Here is a 12,986-nt window from a genome sequence, read left to right on the forward strand (position 1 = left end):
AGAACACACATAATGAAAGTATTTTGGGAATGGGGACGCTTGTGCCATGCCCCTACCATTTTTAGTGTTTCTTGGATAAACTGCACCTTTCCTGGCAATCTCAGTGGCTCAGGATCTGATCCAGTGGGTCAGGGTTGCAAAAGAGGAAATCTCCACTCCCTGCTCCTCCTCTGTTCCCAATGCAGCAAACCCTGGTGCTGGTCAGTTCCCTCCTTGGGCTGACTGAGCTCACTAACCTGGCTTGGAGCTATTGATTGACTTTCTTCATTGTTTTATTTTGTGCCATCCTGTGAGCTGCATGGAAAAGGGCAGCCCAACCTCCCAGCTCTTGCTAGCTGGGAACTTTGTAGTTATTTCAGAATAAAAGCTGGATTTTTTACATTAGAAAGAATTGATTTTTATATGAAGTGACATTTTTGTTACAATTTTTTTTGTAGATATCCTTCCAAATACAGAGAAATTTTTTACATTGTAACTTACAGCAGGAGAGACTGTTTAATATATAACAAAATTGTAGATACAACTTTTTTCAGTAGAACTGAACTTTTAAAATACAGCAGTAGTTCTGTTTGTGTTGTTCAATTTTCCCCAGTCACATTTTAACCTGATGTGTGCAGTTAAAGTCCAACTGATTTAGAAAGCGAGTGGAAATAAACTATTTTTCAATAGGTGGGGGATTTTTCCAATGTTAACATTTTAATACAGTAAAGCTTTCCAGCTGCATATGTGCTTATGAAAATACTGCTTACATCTGAATTTACCTGTAGGTCAGACAGGTTTCAGAGGAACAACTAATTTAATGGAAATGTAATTTCATATTTATTTTGGTTAATTATTTTGAAATCAATGGTGTTTCATTTGCAGGAATAACAAGAGTTTTTTCACTCTTTTTTGAATGATATGAAGGTTTGCAGATGTCCAGTTTTGAAAGGGTGAATTTTCAGTCATCGTTGTAGAAGATCCCACTAGGATCTGCTGTCTGGCAGAAAGCAAGACCACAGGAACTGTAATTCTGGACATCACCCTAATCCCCAAATGCACATTATGAGGTAGATAAACCCTGCTGTTCCTGCTCTAGGGGTGGAATGGAAATGCAGAGAAGCTAAGGAACATGGAAATGATTTCCAGTGCTCAGGAAGCGTCTTAGGAAGTTATTTCTTTCAGCTGAGCTATGGCAATGGCCAAGGGTTGTACTCATCTCACTGGAGAAAGTTTAATCAGCTTTTGTCTGTTTTGGGATGTCTCAAACTGTAGAATAATGAACTTTCCTTCCTCGCAGCTCACATGTTGTCACGTAGACCTGGTCAAATGGGGATGTCAGTTTGAACTGCAAATCCTAACTGTGCTGTGGAGAGATCAAGCTCTCTGTTTTCCTCTTCTTGCAAACTTGCTGCTCCAATTCAGCTACTTGTCTGTGTGAAATGCAGACTCTAAGATGGATTAAGAGGATTTTGGGTGAAAATTCCCTAAGGGAAAAAGAAAATGGAGGGAATACAATGGTGAGCAAGAGAGCAATCAGAACATTTGGGAAAAGGTTATGCTTGGAATTTGATCTGCAGGAACATTTGACATTTCTCTTCCAAAACTGTAGCCCACACACTTGGGGGAATTCCTGGTGTCCCCAGAATAGCAGCCCTTGAAATGTGCTTTGGCTGTTTGTGGTTGATAATGATGCCTCAGGTTCAGCTTTTCTATTTTTCACATTCTGTGCTGCTCCAGTGTGCACTTCTGAGCTTCACATGAGGGGATGGGGAGCTCTGTGCACAGAGCAGGGAGACAAAACAATTCCTGCTCCAGCTGGGCACCAAGGACAAATGATCCAAAGCTCAGGCCCAGGAGCACAAACAGCGTGGGCTGGAGAGAGAAAAACAAGCAGGATGGGAGTGCCTGGGCTAAAGCTGGAATGGGACAATGAAGTGCAAGGTGCAAATGGAGCAGAGCTGATCCCAGTGAGAGCCCCCGGGAGCGCTCGTGCATTTTGGGACCATTTTGGTTCCTCTTGGCTGCAGCCCTGGCTGGGCTCTGGTGCTGCCCAAGGTGGATCCATGGAGGAGATCCTTGGAATCAATCCCTGCTTTGTTCTTTAGCTCTGTCCAGCCTCTGCTCCAGGTCAGCTTCCCAAGGCATCAGTTTCTGGTGACCACACAGGGACAGAAGGCATCAATAAGAGGAAGCAGAGTTGTCCTGGCCTCTCTTTACCACGTGGGTTGCCCGTGTGGGCAGTGTTCCTCAACAACAGGGTGTTATTGATGGATGTGTTCTGTTGTCTTTGCTTGCAAATTAAAGGTTTTGCTGGGTTTTAATTGTGCTGCAGAAGTTTTCATGTATGCTCTTTGAACAAAATGCCGTTCATTTTGGAATACGCCAGCCCATTTTATTTCAAATTTATTTCATTTATGTATGTCTGCCAGACCAGTTTTCAGTGATATTTTTCTGTCAGATTTACTTGTGGGATAGAGAACCAGAAAACCACATCCTAGTGGCAGTTCTGATTTATTAGTGTTTGCTGTTCCATCGCCAGGCTGCTTGGCTCATCAGCTGTGGAATGTGCTGGTATTAGACTGTACTGATTAAAGTTTTATAGTCACCAAATCAGATTAGCCACCCAGTCACCTGACCAGGCTGGCCTTGCCATCATGTGGCCCACGCCCTGCTGAGCTCCTGCTGGGAGCTGAAACAAGGTAGTTTGCTTTTGAGATGTTCTTAAGTATCTAACAGCATGGGTCGTGGATTATGGCTGCAAAGAAGATGGCTTCATTTTCCTGATCTTTGAACTAGCTAGAATGGGATAAGTTTGAAAGTGCAGGATCTTCAGGCCATGAGCCAGCAACTGGGAAGAATGTTTAATCCTGGAAGCTCTGACACCAAAAGACCTGTTTTTTTCAGTGTGAAAAAGCTTAAAGACTGCTTATCCAGTCAGTCTGTGGCAAATGAAAGAATTAGTTGGAGTGTTTAGGACTTGCAGTTGTATGATATTTCATAAAACATAAGATCTTACTCAGAAAGCCTCTTACCTAAATTCATCCTTGTGGGTATCCTGAGCAACAGGAAAAAATATAAACCTGTGTCAAATTTAAACAGAAATAGAACCAAAAAACTTTTTAAACTTTTTAAAGCTTTTAAAATAGAGCCAAATTAGGACACATGAGTTAAAGTAGTATGTGCTGAAGATAAGAAATTATTTTAAAAGTTACTTTATGTTTCTGTAATTTCAGAACTATACAGTATAATGTTACTGAAACCTGCAGAACAATAATCTTGAAAGTGAATTGTGAGTTTAATTTAGTGTCTTGATAAGCATCATACAGATCAGTGCTGTATTTAATAGGGATTGTTTTCCTTGTGTTTCTCATACTTCCTGGCGAGACCCACAAACATGGAAGGAACCTCAGGTTTCCAGAGTACTGACCAATGATGTTTTCTGGTTATTGTCTCCCACAGATATTCCAGACAGGAATGCTAGCTTGGTTTTTCAGCTCTCACCAACTTTCACAGCACTCTGGCCATCCACAGAGTGGGGCATGAACCAGGGTGTGCTGCAGTAAATAATTCTGCAGAGTTGTGTGTTGCTTGCTCTAAAAAGTTTGACTAGAATGGTGAACTAATTACATCCCTGAGGGGCAGATGAAGAAAATAGCCATTTTGGCCTTTAAGTAGTCAGGCAGTAAAATTGAGGTTTTTCAGTGTGAGTTATGAAGTTGGATATAAGACAAGCAAGCAGCCTAGTAAAACTCATTGTAAAGCCAGATTCACAACGGGCTACTTAGGCAAACTTAAACTGCTTCAAATTTAGAATAACGTTTTGGTGAAATAAACCATCAGGGAGCGCTGAATATCTGGCTTTTTTTTTTGTAGCCAGGCTGTATTTTAGCAAATCATCATTCTTTATCTCAGTGGATTCAGCTTCCATCCCCTACAGTGAGCCTGCCAGTTCCATGCCAGAAGTGCTGTATTTGTGGGAACCCCATTTCAGGGGCATCTATCTGGGAGCAGGGCTGCCATTTTTTCCTATTTTCCCCCCTCCTGTACTAAATTGCATTTTGTGTGAGACAATATATGTAAAAGGAATAAAAATTAATTAACATTTAAAAGTGTAGATACTGAAACAGATTGAGGGAAACCAAAATGTTATCAAGGTCCTAGAAATAACAATCCTGTAAGTGGTTACTGCAGAATAACTCAGTGTCTTGCAAATGGGACACACAATATTACTGAAACCTGCAGAACAATAATCTTGAAAATGAATTGTGAGTTTAATTTAGTTGTGGGTGCTGCAGGAAGTGTGAGCTTCACTAATTGTTTCAAAGTCCTGTCTTGGTTTTGTGTGGAAAGAATAGAATGTCTTCTTTCTTTGCAATGAGGGGGTAATTCATCTGAAGTTTTAGCCCTAAGGTTTATTAGAATACCTGTGTCTCTTCAGTAGCCGTGTTTTCAATATTTCTGTGATTTACACCTGTGACTGTGTCCCTAGCAGAGGAAGAAATGTAATGAAGCTCTTTTTTTTTTGCACCCTGCTCTTATTTTTCTGCAAAAACTGTTGGACATTCTTGAAGCCTCGTGCTTACACCATTTCTTGACTGTGCTTCCATTGGTCCTCGAAGTGTGAAGCACTGTTTGATCTTGGTGTTCTCATGCTATTGCCAAGCCACAGTGATTTTTTAATAGAATTTTTAACATTTCTGGTACAAAAGAACTGAAATTCACAAACATTAAGTTGTAGGAATATCATCAATATCTTCTTAGCAGGCAGAAAATATCTGTGAAAGGAGCTGTCTGACCAGTCACTGGTTTTCCTTTTAGAAAAGCAATGTATTATGGAAGAAAGGGCAAGCCACGTTCTGTACTTTGGGAACAAACCAGATGAGCAATTGCAGATGAAATAAAATCTTATCACTTCTTAAAAACCTAAATAGTTTTTAAGAAGGCAGTTCAGGGAGGCAGTACTAATGAAGTTATACAGTGATTGTTTCTGTACTGCTTTCCTGTTTTGCTAGTATTTGTGTCCTCAGTTGAAACTCCTGTTTGGGTGGGTGTCTGTGGTAAAATGAGCCATGCAGGCCCTGCTTGGTGATGCGTTTGAGGGTGCAGTTTGTGGGGCTGGAGCGTGCTCAGCACCTCAGCTTAGAATCATTTGCTAAATTGGAGGAAGGCACTTCTACTTATTTGATTCCTAAGTAGTCAGTTTCCACATTTATTATTGTGTCAGCTGTATCTTTTATTTTAAAGCATCAAATTAAATAATAGCTTATGCTGGCTTTCTGTTTTAGTTCATGCATTTAAAACCTGGAAGTCAGATAAAAAGATAGTTTCAGAATAGATTCAGTATATTATTTATGAGTGGAGCAACACATTAGCATGGAGTTCACAATAGATCATATCGCTTTTATTCCATCTTACAAGCTTAGCAGCACAAACAGAATAATCAACATATTATTTGGCTGTCATCTGCTGAACAGAAAGCAGAGATCACAAGGAGGTTTTCCCTAGCTGCAGTGATGGCCTTTTTGTTCCAAGCCCCCATCTGGGAGGGCCATGGTGTGTTATCATATGGAACGCGGGGTTTGCTGTAATCTGCTTAGCTGCACTGCAGTTTGAATCGTTATTCCATGTTTGTGTAATTTATAATTTTAATGAGACCATGGCTCTTGTGGGCTTTGAAATATATTAAAAGCTCTTTTGTGCATATGCTTTTGTTCTTGCTTAATAGGCTCAGTGTATTTAAAACTGATGAATTTTTATTCATGGATTTGGATGTCTGGGGATTAACTTAGACTGAATATCATTGCACTCATCTATTGATGTTTGGAACTTTTTTATACTTGTATCTCTAAGTGGAGAAGACCTTACAGAACTTGTGTTTTACACATAAAACAGCTCAGAAATAACGAATAAAATTTTATTGAGCAATGAGAAAAAATACTGATTACACTTTATTTTTACTGTATAAACTCTCATGAAGTACCACTTTGCTCTGAAAAAAAGTCCTGGAGTCCACGTTCATGTGTGTATTTAGAACTTTGTAACTAAAAATCAGTTTGGGAAAGCAGTCAACATTTTTGCAGAATAACAGCAGTGATAAGCACTTGATTTGCATTTTTCTTCTATTCAGGTAACTTGAAAAAATAAATACTGAGCACTCTCTTGTCTGACTGTGTTGCCTTTCTCCTGTTTTTTAACACATTTTTTTAATGCAGAGTGTGCATGAGCTATTTTATTAGAAGGTGATGCTCATAACTGGGGAGTATTGATAAACATGCAGAAGGATTCTTCACTGCTATTTTCTGACAGTGCTAAAAGTGGTCTTGTTTTTTGCTTTTGTATTTTTCAGATGTTCAATGGTTTGTTTACGGTTTAATTGTCTGTCAGGTTTGATTTCCTATTTGTTTAAAGATTTGATTCTTTGTGATTTCTGTGTTTCTACACTAATGTGGAGCCTCTTCAATGATGGCAATCTCTCTGAGGCCAACACTGGCAATAAGATGGAGACAATTGTGTTTTTTTCTAAATAGTCTTGGTGATGGTGTACTGAAATGTGGAGGGGTTGTTTGATGTGGAGGGGCTTGGGTTTTTGTTTGTGGTGTTTTTGTTAGGTTTGTTGGATTTTACCAGCAAACCATCCTCTTTGTAATGACAAAATATTTTAAGTAAACAGCTTTTTTAGTTCTCAGTGCACAGGGAAGTTATTCACCCCTCTTCCATTCGCTGCTTTGAGCAGTATTTCCAAAATCATCTTTCCACAAGATGTGTCAGCTGGGAAGCACAGGGGACACATGAGCCAAGGGCAACTTCAGATTCTGTAGGGTTGTAGATTTTTAGTGCCTAATGTGAAAATTAGGCTTTGTCTTACTAAACTGAAATGAATTTCCAATGTTTATATGTCTGCGTCTCAAGGCAGTGAATGTATTGAAATTGAAGATAAACACATGTAGTTATTTGACCATTGTGACGCAGGCACAGCCCGTTTTTCTCAGTTACCAGGAAGGTGACTGTGGTGTCTGCCACACCTTTGGTGTTTGTCCTGACTTTGACCTTGTTGCAGAAGACTGTAAAGTGAATTTTGGCATCCCTGAGGCCCAGGCCTGCCATGTATGACCGTGCCTTTGCTCAGCTGTCTGGATTTCAGTGTTCAGCAAAGAGGAGTGAATGGAGCTGCAGAGGAGGACAGGCTTTGGAATGCATCTGGCCATTAAAGCAGCTTTTTATTCAGGGTTGTGCAAGTGTTAGGAGCTGCTTCCCAAAGGTAAATAGAACCAGTGAGAACTACCTGAAATCTGTGTTGGGAAATTGCTCATTCTTGTCGGTAGTCTCTGGTTATTTAACACCAGCCAATTGTGTTATGTTTACAGGATTAAACTCCTTGTCAGCTTGAGATCAGCAGCTGAAGGAGCTCTCGTTGGAGACAAACTGCCAGTGCCTCGTAGAGATAATGTGTAAAAAAGTAATCTCTTCCAGAATATCACCAAGCTTGCTCACATTTGCCAGACCAAGTCCAGTGTTTCTTCCAGAGTAAAGCAACAGCTGGAAATAAAAAGCAATTCTTCTGATCTCCAGCACAGAGGGACCTTTTGAAAATTGTTCTTCATTTTGCTTTAGATGTTCAGAATCCTCCGATTATAATTAGAATATTTAAAGCATTTTGTATATTTTGTATATTTATATTTTGTATATTTATATATATTTAAAGCATATTGTGTATCTAATATGGGAAGCATCCAAATAAACAAGATACACACACTTCCTTCTTCTAGCACATGTAACGTCAGTTTCATGCAGAAGTTTTAAAATAATAATTTAATATAAATAACAGCTCAAACATAAATATTTAAATGGCCTAGTCAGTGTGGAGTTTTTTCTTTGGTTTGGGTTTTTGGATTGTTTTTTAAAGTAATTTCAGAGTAATTCTGTGGGAAAGAGGTGGTACAAGTTATGCATGGAGAAAGGTGTCTGGTTAGAAGTGGAGAACTTGGCAGAAGAGTTTGTGTTGTGGAAGGAAAAACTGATAATCTCTCACTACATACTCAATGACATACACTACAATTCACTACAATTCACAACATATTCAGTTCCAGAACTGGGAAACATTATATAAAGCAAATGCTACCAGAAATTTTTTATGAAAGTAAAAAGTCTATTTAGTGCCAAGTGCAGTGATTTGTTTAGTCATGCTTTCAGTGCCTGCAATTTTGATTTTCCTGTATTTAAAAATTCAGCGCCACATTAAATTGTCTTTCGCAATACCATTGGTTTTCTGGAAATGATAAATCTGCTCATTGATTTTCTAATTTTATTATGTACACAGCTAATTGTAATCCAAGATTACAGCAAACAAGATGTTAATTTCTAGACAACCTATGTACATTTCCCTCAGAGTGCGAGTGCTACAGAAGCAAAGAGTACAAAGAGAATACCATTTGTGCTATCCTCACAGGAGCTGTCAATAAAAGATGTAATAGGGGATTTAGGAATCTGGAAATGGCCAACTAATTTATGTGAATCTATTTTATTTCAGCTAGAAAGCCCAAGCTCTGTTTCGTCTGCACTGCATATTGCAGAGCACAGGCTGTCTATAGAAAACCAGGCGGCTGCATATGGATAGTCCCTTGATATCATTCACTTGCTGTGTAATCTTATTATGCAAAGTTCTAATCTTCACCTAGAATGAATGCCTCTGGGTCAGAATATAGTCATATCAGGGTTTTTGAGGTCATGTTTTGTGATCCTTAGCTTATTCTTCTAAGTAGAGCTGGGATTTAAAGAGTATTCCCCAGACACTGGCAGAGATAGACGGCAAAACCTGCTGCCTTTTTGGAAGACAAGACCAACATGAGGTCCCTGGTAGGATTAAACTTGATTTGTAGCTGTAGGATTTTTTAACAGATGTATTATTGGACAGGGAATAGGGGGCCACCAGCACAGCGAAATTGGATCACAATTGGCATTCTCAGGGAGTCCGCTGGCTGCTAAAACAGCAGCTGCATGTGGATTTGACTTCTTTCAGGTGAAGCGACTTCCAGTCATTTGGAAAGGATGGGATGAAAAGGAACCTTGGTGATAATTTTGATGTCTGCAAGATTTAGTACCAATGTAATGGGATTATCGGTAACACCTTCGCTGCAGAAAAAGCCACCTGGCGCTATAACTGGCAGCAACTGAGAACTAATCCTTTCCCATCTCTTGGATGTCATTCATGAGGCTCCAAGTGATTTCTACCCTGCTAGCTGTGATTAATTTTATAAACAAACAAACAAAAACCCGAGTGATGAAAGCATAGGCTATGGAAGGAAGAGGGAGCAGAAGATACTAGTAATTACATTTTGCATTTTATTTGCTGTGTATTTTACATCTATACAGTTGTGGTAAAATAGCCAAATTGTGTTTTCTGTGATAAGTATGGATGTGTGACCTTTTTTAACCAGTGTTGATTTCAGTAGAAATTTTTCAGCTACCTGCTATATGATAGTAGGTAGTACCTGGAAGTAATTACAACAGGTTTTAGGCCATTAGTTCTGCAATAAGGATGTTTATACTACAGAGCCATTAAGTTTTCAAGGGGCCTGTGACTTAAATAATTTGTTTTATTGTACTCAATGGTCTTACGTTTGATCTGGTGGAGTTGCCTGCTGATGGTGCTTTGTATTAAAATTGTGTGCTGTGGAAAACTGTTCAGCTGTTTACTTCCGTGTGGTCAACAATATGACATTGTTTCAAAAATGTAATGATACAAAGTTTTCAGAGGAAACAATTCTATTTTAATGATGCTCAAGTTGATTCCTGTGTGGATTTTTTTTTTTTTCTTTTTAAATAAACTAGTTTGGTCTGGTGTTTTTTTTTACTGGACTTGCCACAACCAGTTTTTAACTAGAAGTTGTTACTTAAAACTACATGGAAACGTTCAGGATTTTAGTTCTTTGGAATGAATGTTCATCTAAAGATGAACCTTAACATTTAAAACACCCTCCCATCCTCAGGAGGTACCTTGCCAGGGTCAGATTGTATAATCCATGTATATATGTGCTTCATTGGAAGTTAACTTTCTTGGGTAGTAATCAAAAGCTTTTATATAAAACTAAGAATTTTTTAATCGTTATCATAAAATCTAATAACCTTGAGCATTTAAATTCTTTGTACTACATTTTTAAGAAGGGGTTGGTGAAATCCATGTCTCAGGAGTTAAGAATTTCTTTTAAGAGAACTGGGAACAAAATTTGAGAGCTCTTCATTCATGTTCTGTCCTCGTGGTTAGCTTTTTGCCATGGCAGCTGTGGCAGCAGGCAAAGCTCACTCTGAGCCCTGGGTTTCCCTGAATAGCTCCCAAATCTACTCACAAGCATCCCAGGGAAACACGTGTCCAGGGTAACTGTCCCTGTTTGTGTCACCCAAAATCCAAAAGGAAACGGCTTGCAATCACTTTGAAACTTGTTTTCTGAGCTGTAGAGCTGTTGTTTGGAGTTTCATAATAAAAACATTTTAGTTACAACCTGACAGCTGTTGACATAGTAGGTTTGCACATTCTCTAGATGTTGTTACTCTTTATTTGTCCCAATTTGATCTGTGTACTCTGGGCATTGTAATGCATTGTTTGTAAATGCCTTTCTACCTGCAATACCCACAGGTGCCTAAATTCTCTACTACCTTCATATGTTAATATAAGGTTTCTGAATAGCATGGAGCAAAAATAGAGGATGCCTGTGCAGTATTTTCCTTTTTCCCTGAACTGAGAAGCAGCGTGAGGCTCCTTTCTAGCAGGTGCTGTTAAGAAGGATTGGTGATGGACTTCTCTCCAAACATGGTTGGGCATTCACCTACTTCTGCAACTCAGATTCATGTGCCGTGCCTCCACCTTCCTTTTGTGACCTGTCTCACATTTCTGGGCTCTCAGTGTGTCTGGCCTAAGAGTAAGGCATTGGTTGGTGCTTTTTGGGTGCACTGAATTGAGAAGAACCAACCACTTCTCTGCCTTGCCAGAATGGATTCTGCTGAAAGTGCATTCCCCTTCCAGGGGAGCTGCTCCAGGTCCTGCAGTGTGTCCTGCAGCGTGCTGGGTGCTGCATCTGCCAGACACAATTCAAGACTTTTCTCTTTTCCATGGTGTTTTGGGTTATTACTGCGAAAATGATCAGGTTGAATGTGAATGTGAATGATGAATCACAGCTTGGTTTAAGCTGTTCCAGTGCAGAGAAGTTTGTGTAGATTAAAAAGTATGTCTCTTTTGGAACAAGGAAATGAACTTGTTAGAGAATATTTGCTCCCAATAATGGTTGTCTTTTGAATATAGTCAGGTAAAACTCCCATTAAATTCTAGTGAGAGTTGTGAAAATAAAGCCATGCACTTGTAAATTCTTATCTTTAATTAGTGAAATGCAATGAAATGTAGAAGAAGTTGTCTTTATTTCATTTTAAGTGGCCACATTTTACACAGCATTTTTTTTTTTTTTTTCTTTCAACATACTGTATTTGCTCAGCAAACTCTAATGACCCATCTTAGTAAAAGAGGGAACTCTTGCAGTGGTTTCAGTTCATGATAAGGCAACACTGAGTTTAAGGGGAACAGGTTTTTTGCAGAATGTAGAGCTTGCTTCAATTACTTCAGTATGTTTTCCACTTCTTTAAGTGTAACCACCAAATTTTGATAAGGAAACATTTTATTTAGATTAGCATTGCAGGAACTGGATCAGAGTTGGACTTGAATACTTGGGGAAGGGGGTCAGAAGATGTTTACAGCTGCAGAAGTTACAGCACTGTGCTGCAGCTGAGAACAGAAAGAGCTGATGCCTTATTTCTATATCCACCTCTTCAGGTCTATCTGATTATTTGTTGGTTTCATTGCACTGCTGTTTTTTTTTTTTTTTTTAATCCACCTGTTACACACAAAAGATGGGTTTGTAAACGTTGGATTGCTTGTTCTCCAATGAATGACCCTCTTCTGTTTTGCTGTAGAGCCAGCTGGGCACCGAACCACTGTAGGATGCTTCGCCATGCCCTAGGAAAAACCTTCCGATTTCTGGGGTACACGGTGCAATATGGCTGCATAGCACACTGTGCCTTTGAGTACCTTGGAGGAATTGTTGTGGTAACTCTTCATTTTCCTGACATTTAAAAGGAGATAGAACTGTAATACTGACATTTTTCTATGTGATGATGCCAATATTTCAGGTTTGTTAATTTTCCTCGAAGCATTGAACACAATTTATGGGAAGCAGGCCCAGCCTTTGTGACAATTATTTGTACTTTAGGCATTCATGTTTTCTGATGTGTGATTGCTTGAGGCATCACTGAAGTAAATGGGAAACTCTGATTAAGAGCCTTTGGCAGAGTCCATCCTTTAAGAAAGACTGGAATCATCAATAGGAAATGCCTTTGTTTTACACCAAATTTCTGGGTGTTTTATGCTCCTTGCCCCTCCTCCCCAGGTCCTTAACCTGGCAGATACCGCTGCTGGGCATGGGGGAGCTTGGCTGTGAGCTGCTCCTGCAGCTTCTGTGATGATTCTGTGTCACAGAGAAGAGAAGGGGGTAAGCTGGTATGGCTTTGGGCACTGCTCCTAAAGATTTCTTGGCGATGCAGTGCTGAAGGAATCCATAAGGGCCTGTAGCACCTAGAGCAGTTCAGGACCAATCCCAAGGAAATATGGAGCTGTAACAGAGTTAGAGGTGCTCTAGAGGCTCCCCTCAGCTTTTAAATGCATCACACATTCCTTGGAGGAGCTCACTTTTAGTTCTCTACATTCCACCTTTTCTAATTTATTAGCATATCATTTGAATACAAGTTTATTTTAGATAAAGCAGTTTGAAATAGTAATTTTTTTTTCTCCTTTCTTTTGAATTTGCAGTGTTCTGGACCTTCCATGGAACCAACCATTCAGAACTCTGATATTGTCTTTTCGGAGAGCCTCAGCCGCCACTTTTATTGCATTCGAAAGTACGCTCCTCTCTTGAGACCACATCTGACATTCTCTTTGCCAGGGCTTGTCAGTAACCACATCCTGA

At 39.5% G+C, this 12,986-nt stretch overlaps 1 protein-coding gene and 1 long non-coding RNA gene across 3 annotated transcripts in view; both read left to right on the forward strand.

The window, feature by feature from the left end:
* IMMP1L (inner mitochondrial membrane peptidase subunit 1) overlaps nucleotides 1-12,986 on the forward strand; it is a 32,217-nt gene that overhangs the window by 2,101 nt on the left and 17,130 nt on the right. The window contains exons 1-3 of one of the 2 annotated variants that reach the window (XM_053946051.1): nucleotides 907-1,049; nucleotides 11,938-12,070; nucleotides 12,830-12,918. In XM_053946051.1, coding sequence (XP_053802026.1) covers nucleotides 1,036-1,049; nucleotides 11,938-12,070; nucleotides 12,830-12,918 — 236 coding nt within the window. In that variant the 5' untranslated portion in view covers nucleotides 907-1,035. Of the gene's footprint in view, nucleotides 1-906; nucleotides 1,050-11,937; nucleotides 12,071-12,829; nucleotides 12,919-12,986 lie in introns of those variants that run through there. The other variant, XM_053946052.1, reaches the window with a different exon arrangement.
* Nucleotides 2,408-9,832, forward strand: LOC128789822 (uncharacterized). The gene is made up of 2 exons (XR_008431534.1): nucleotides 2,408-7,240; nucleotides 7,347-9,832. It is a non-coding gene; the product is annotated as an uncharacterized LOC128789822 (long non-coding RNA).

The sequence above is a fragment of the Vidua chalybeata genome, chromosome 6 (assembly GCF_026979565.1).
Source record: "Vidua chalybeata isolate OUT-0048 chromosome 6, bVidCha1 merged haplotype, whole genome shotgun sequence".
Lineage (NCBI taxonomy): Eukaryota > Metazoa > Chordata > Aves > Passeriformes > Viduidae > Vidua > Vidua chalybeata.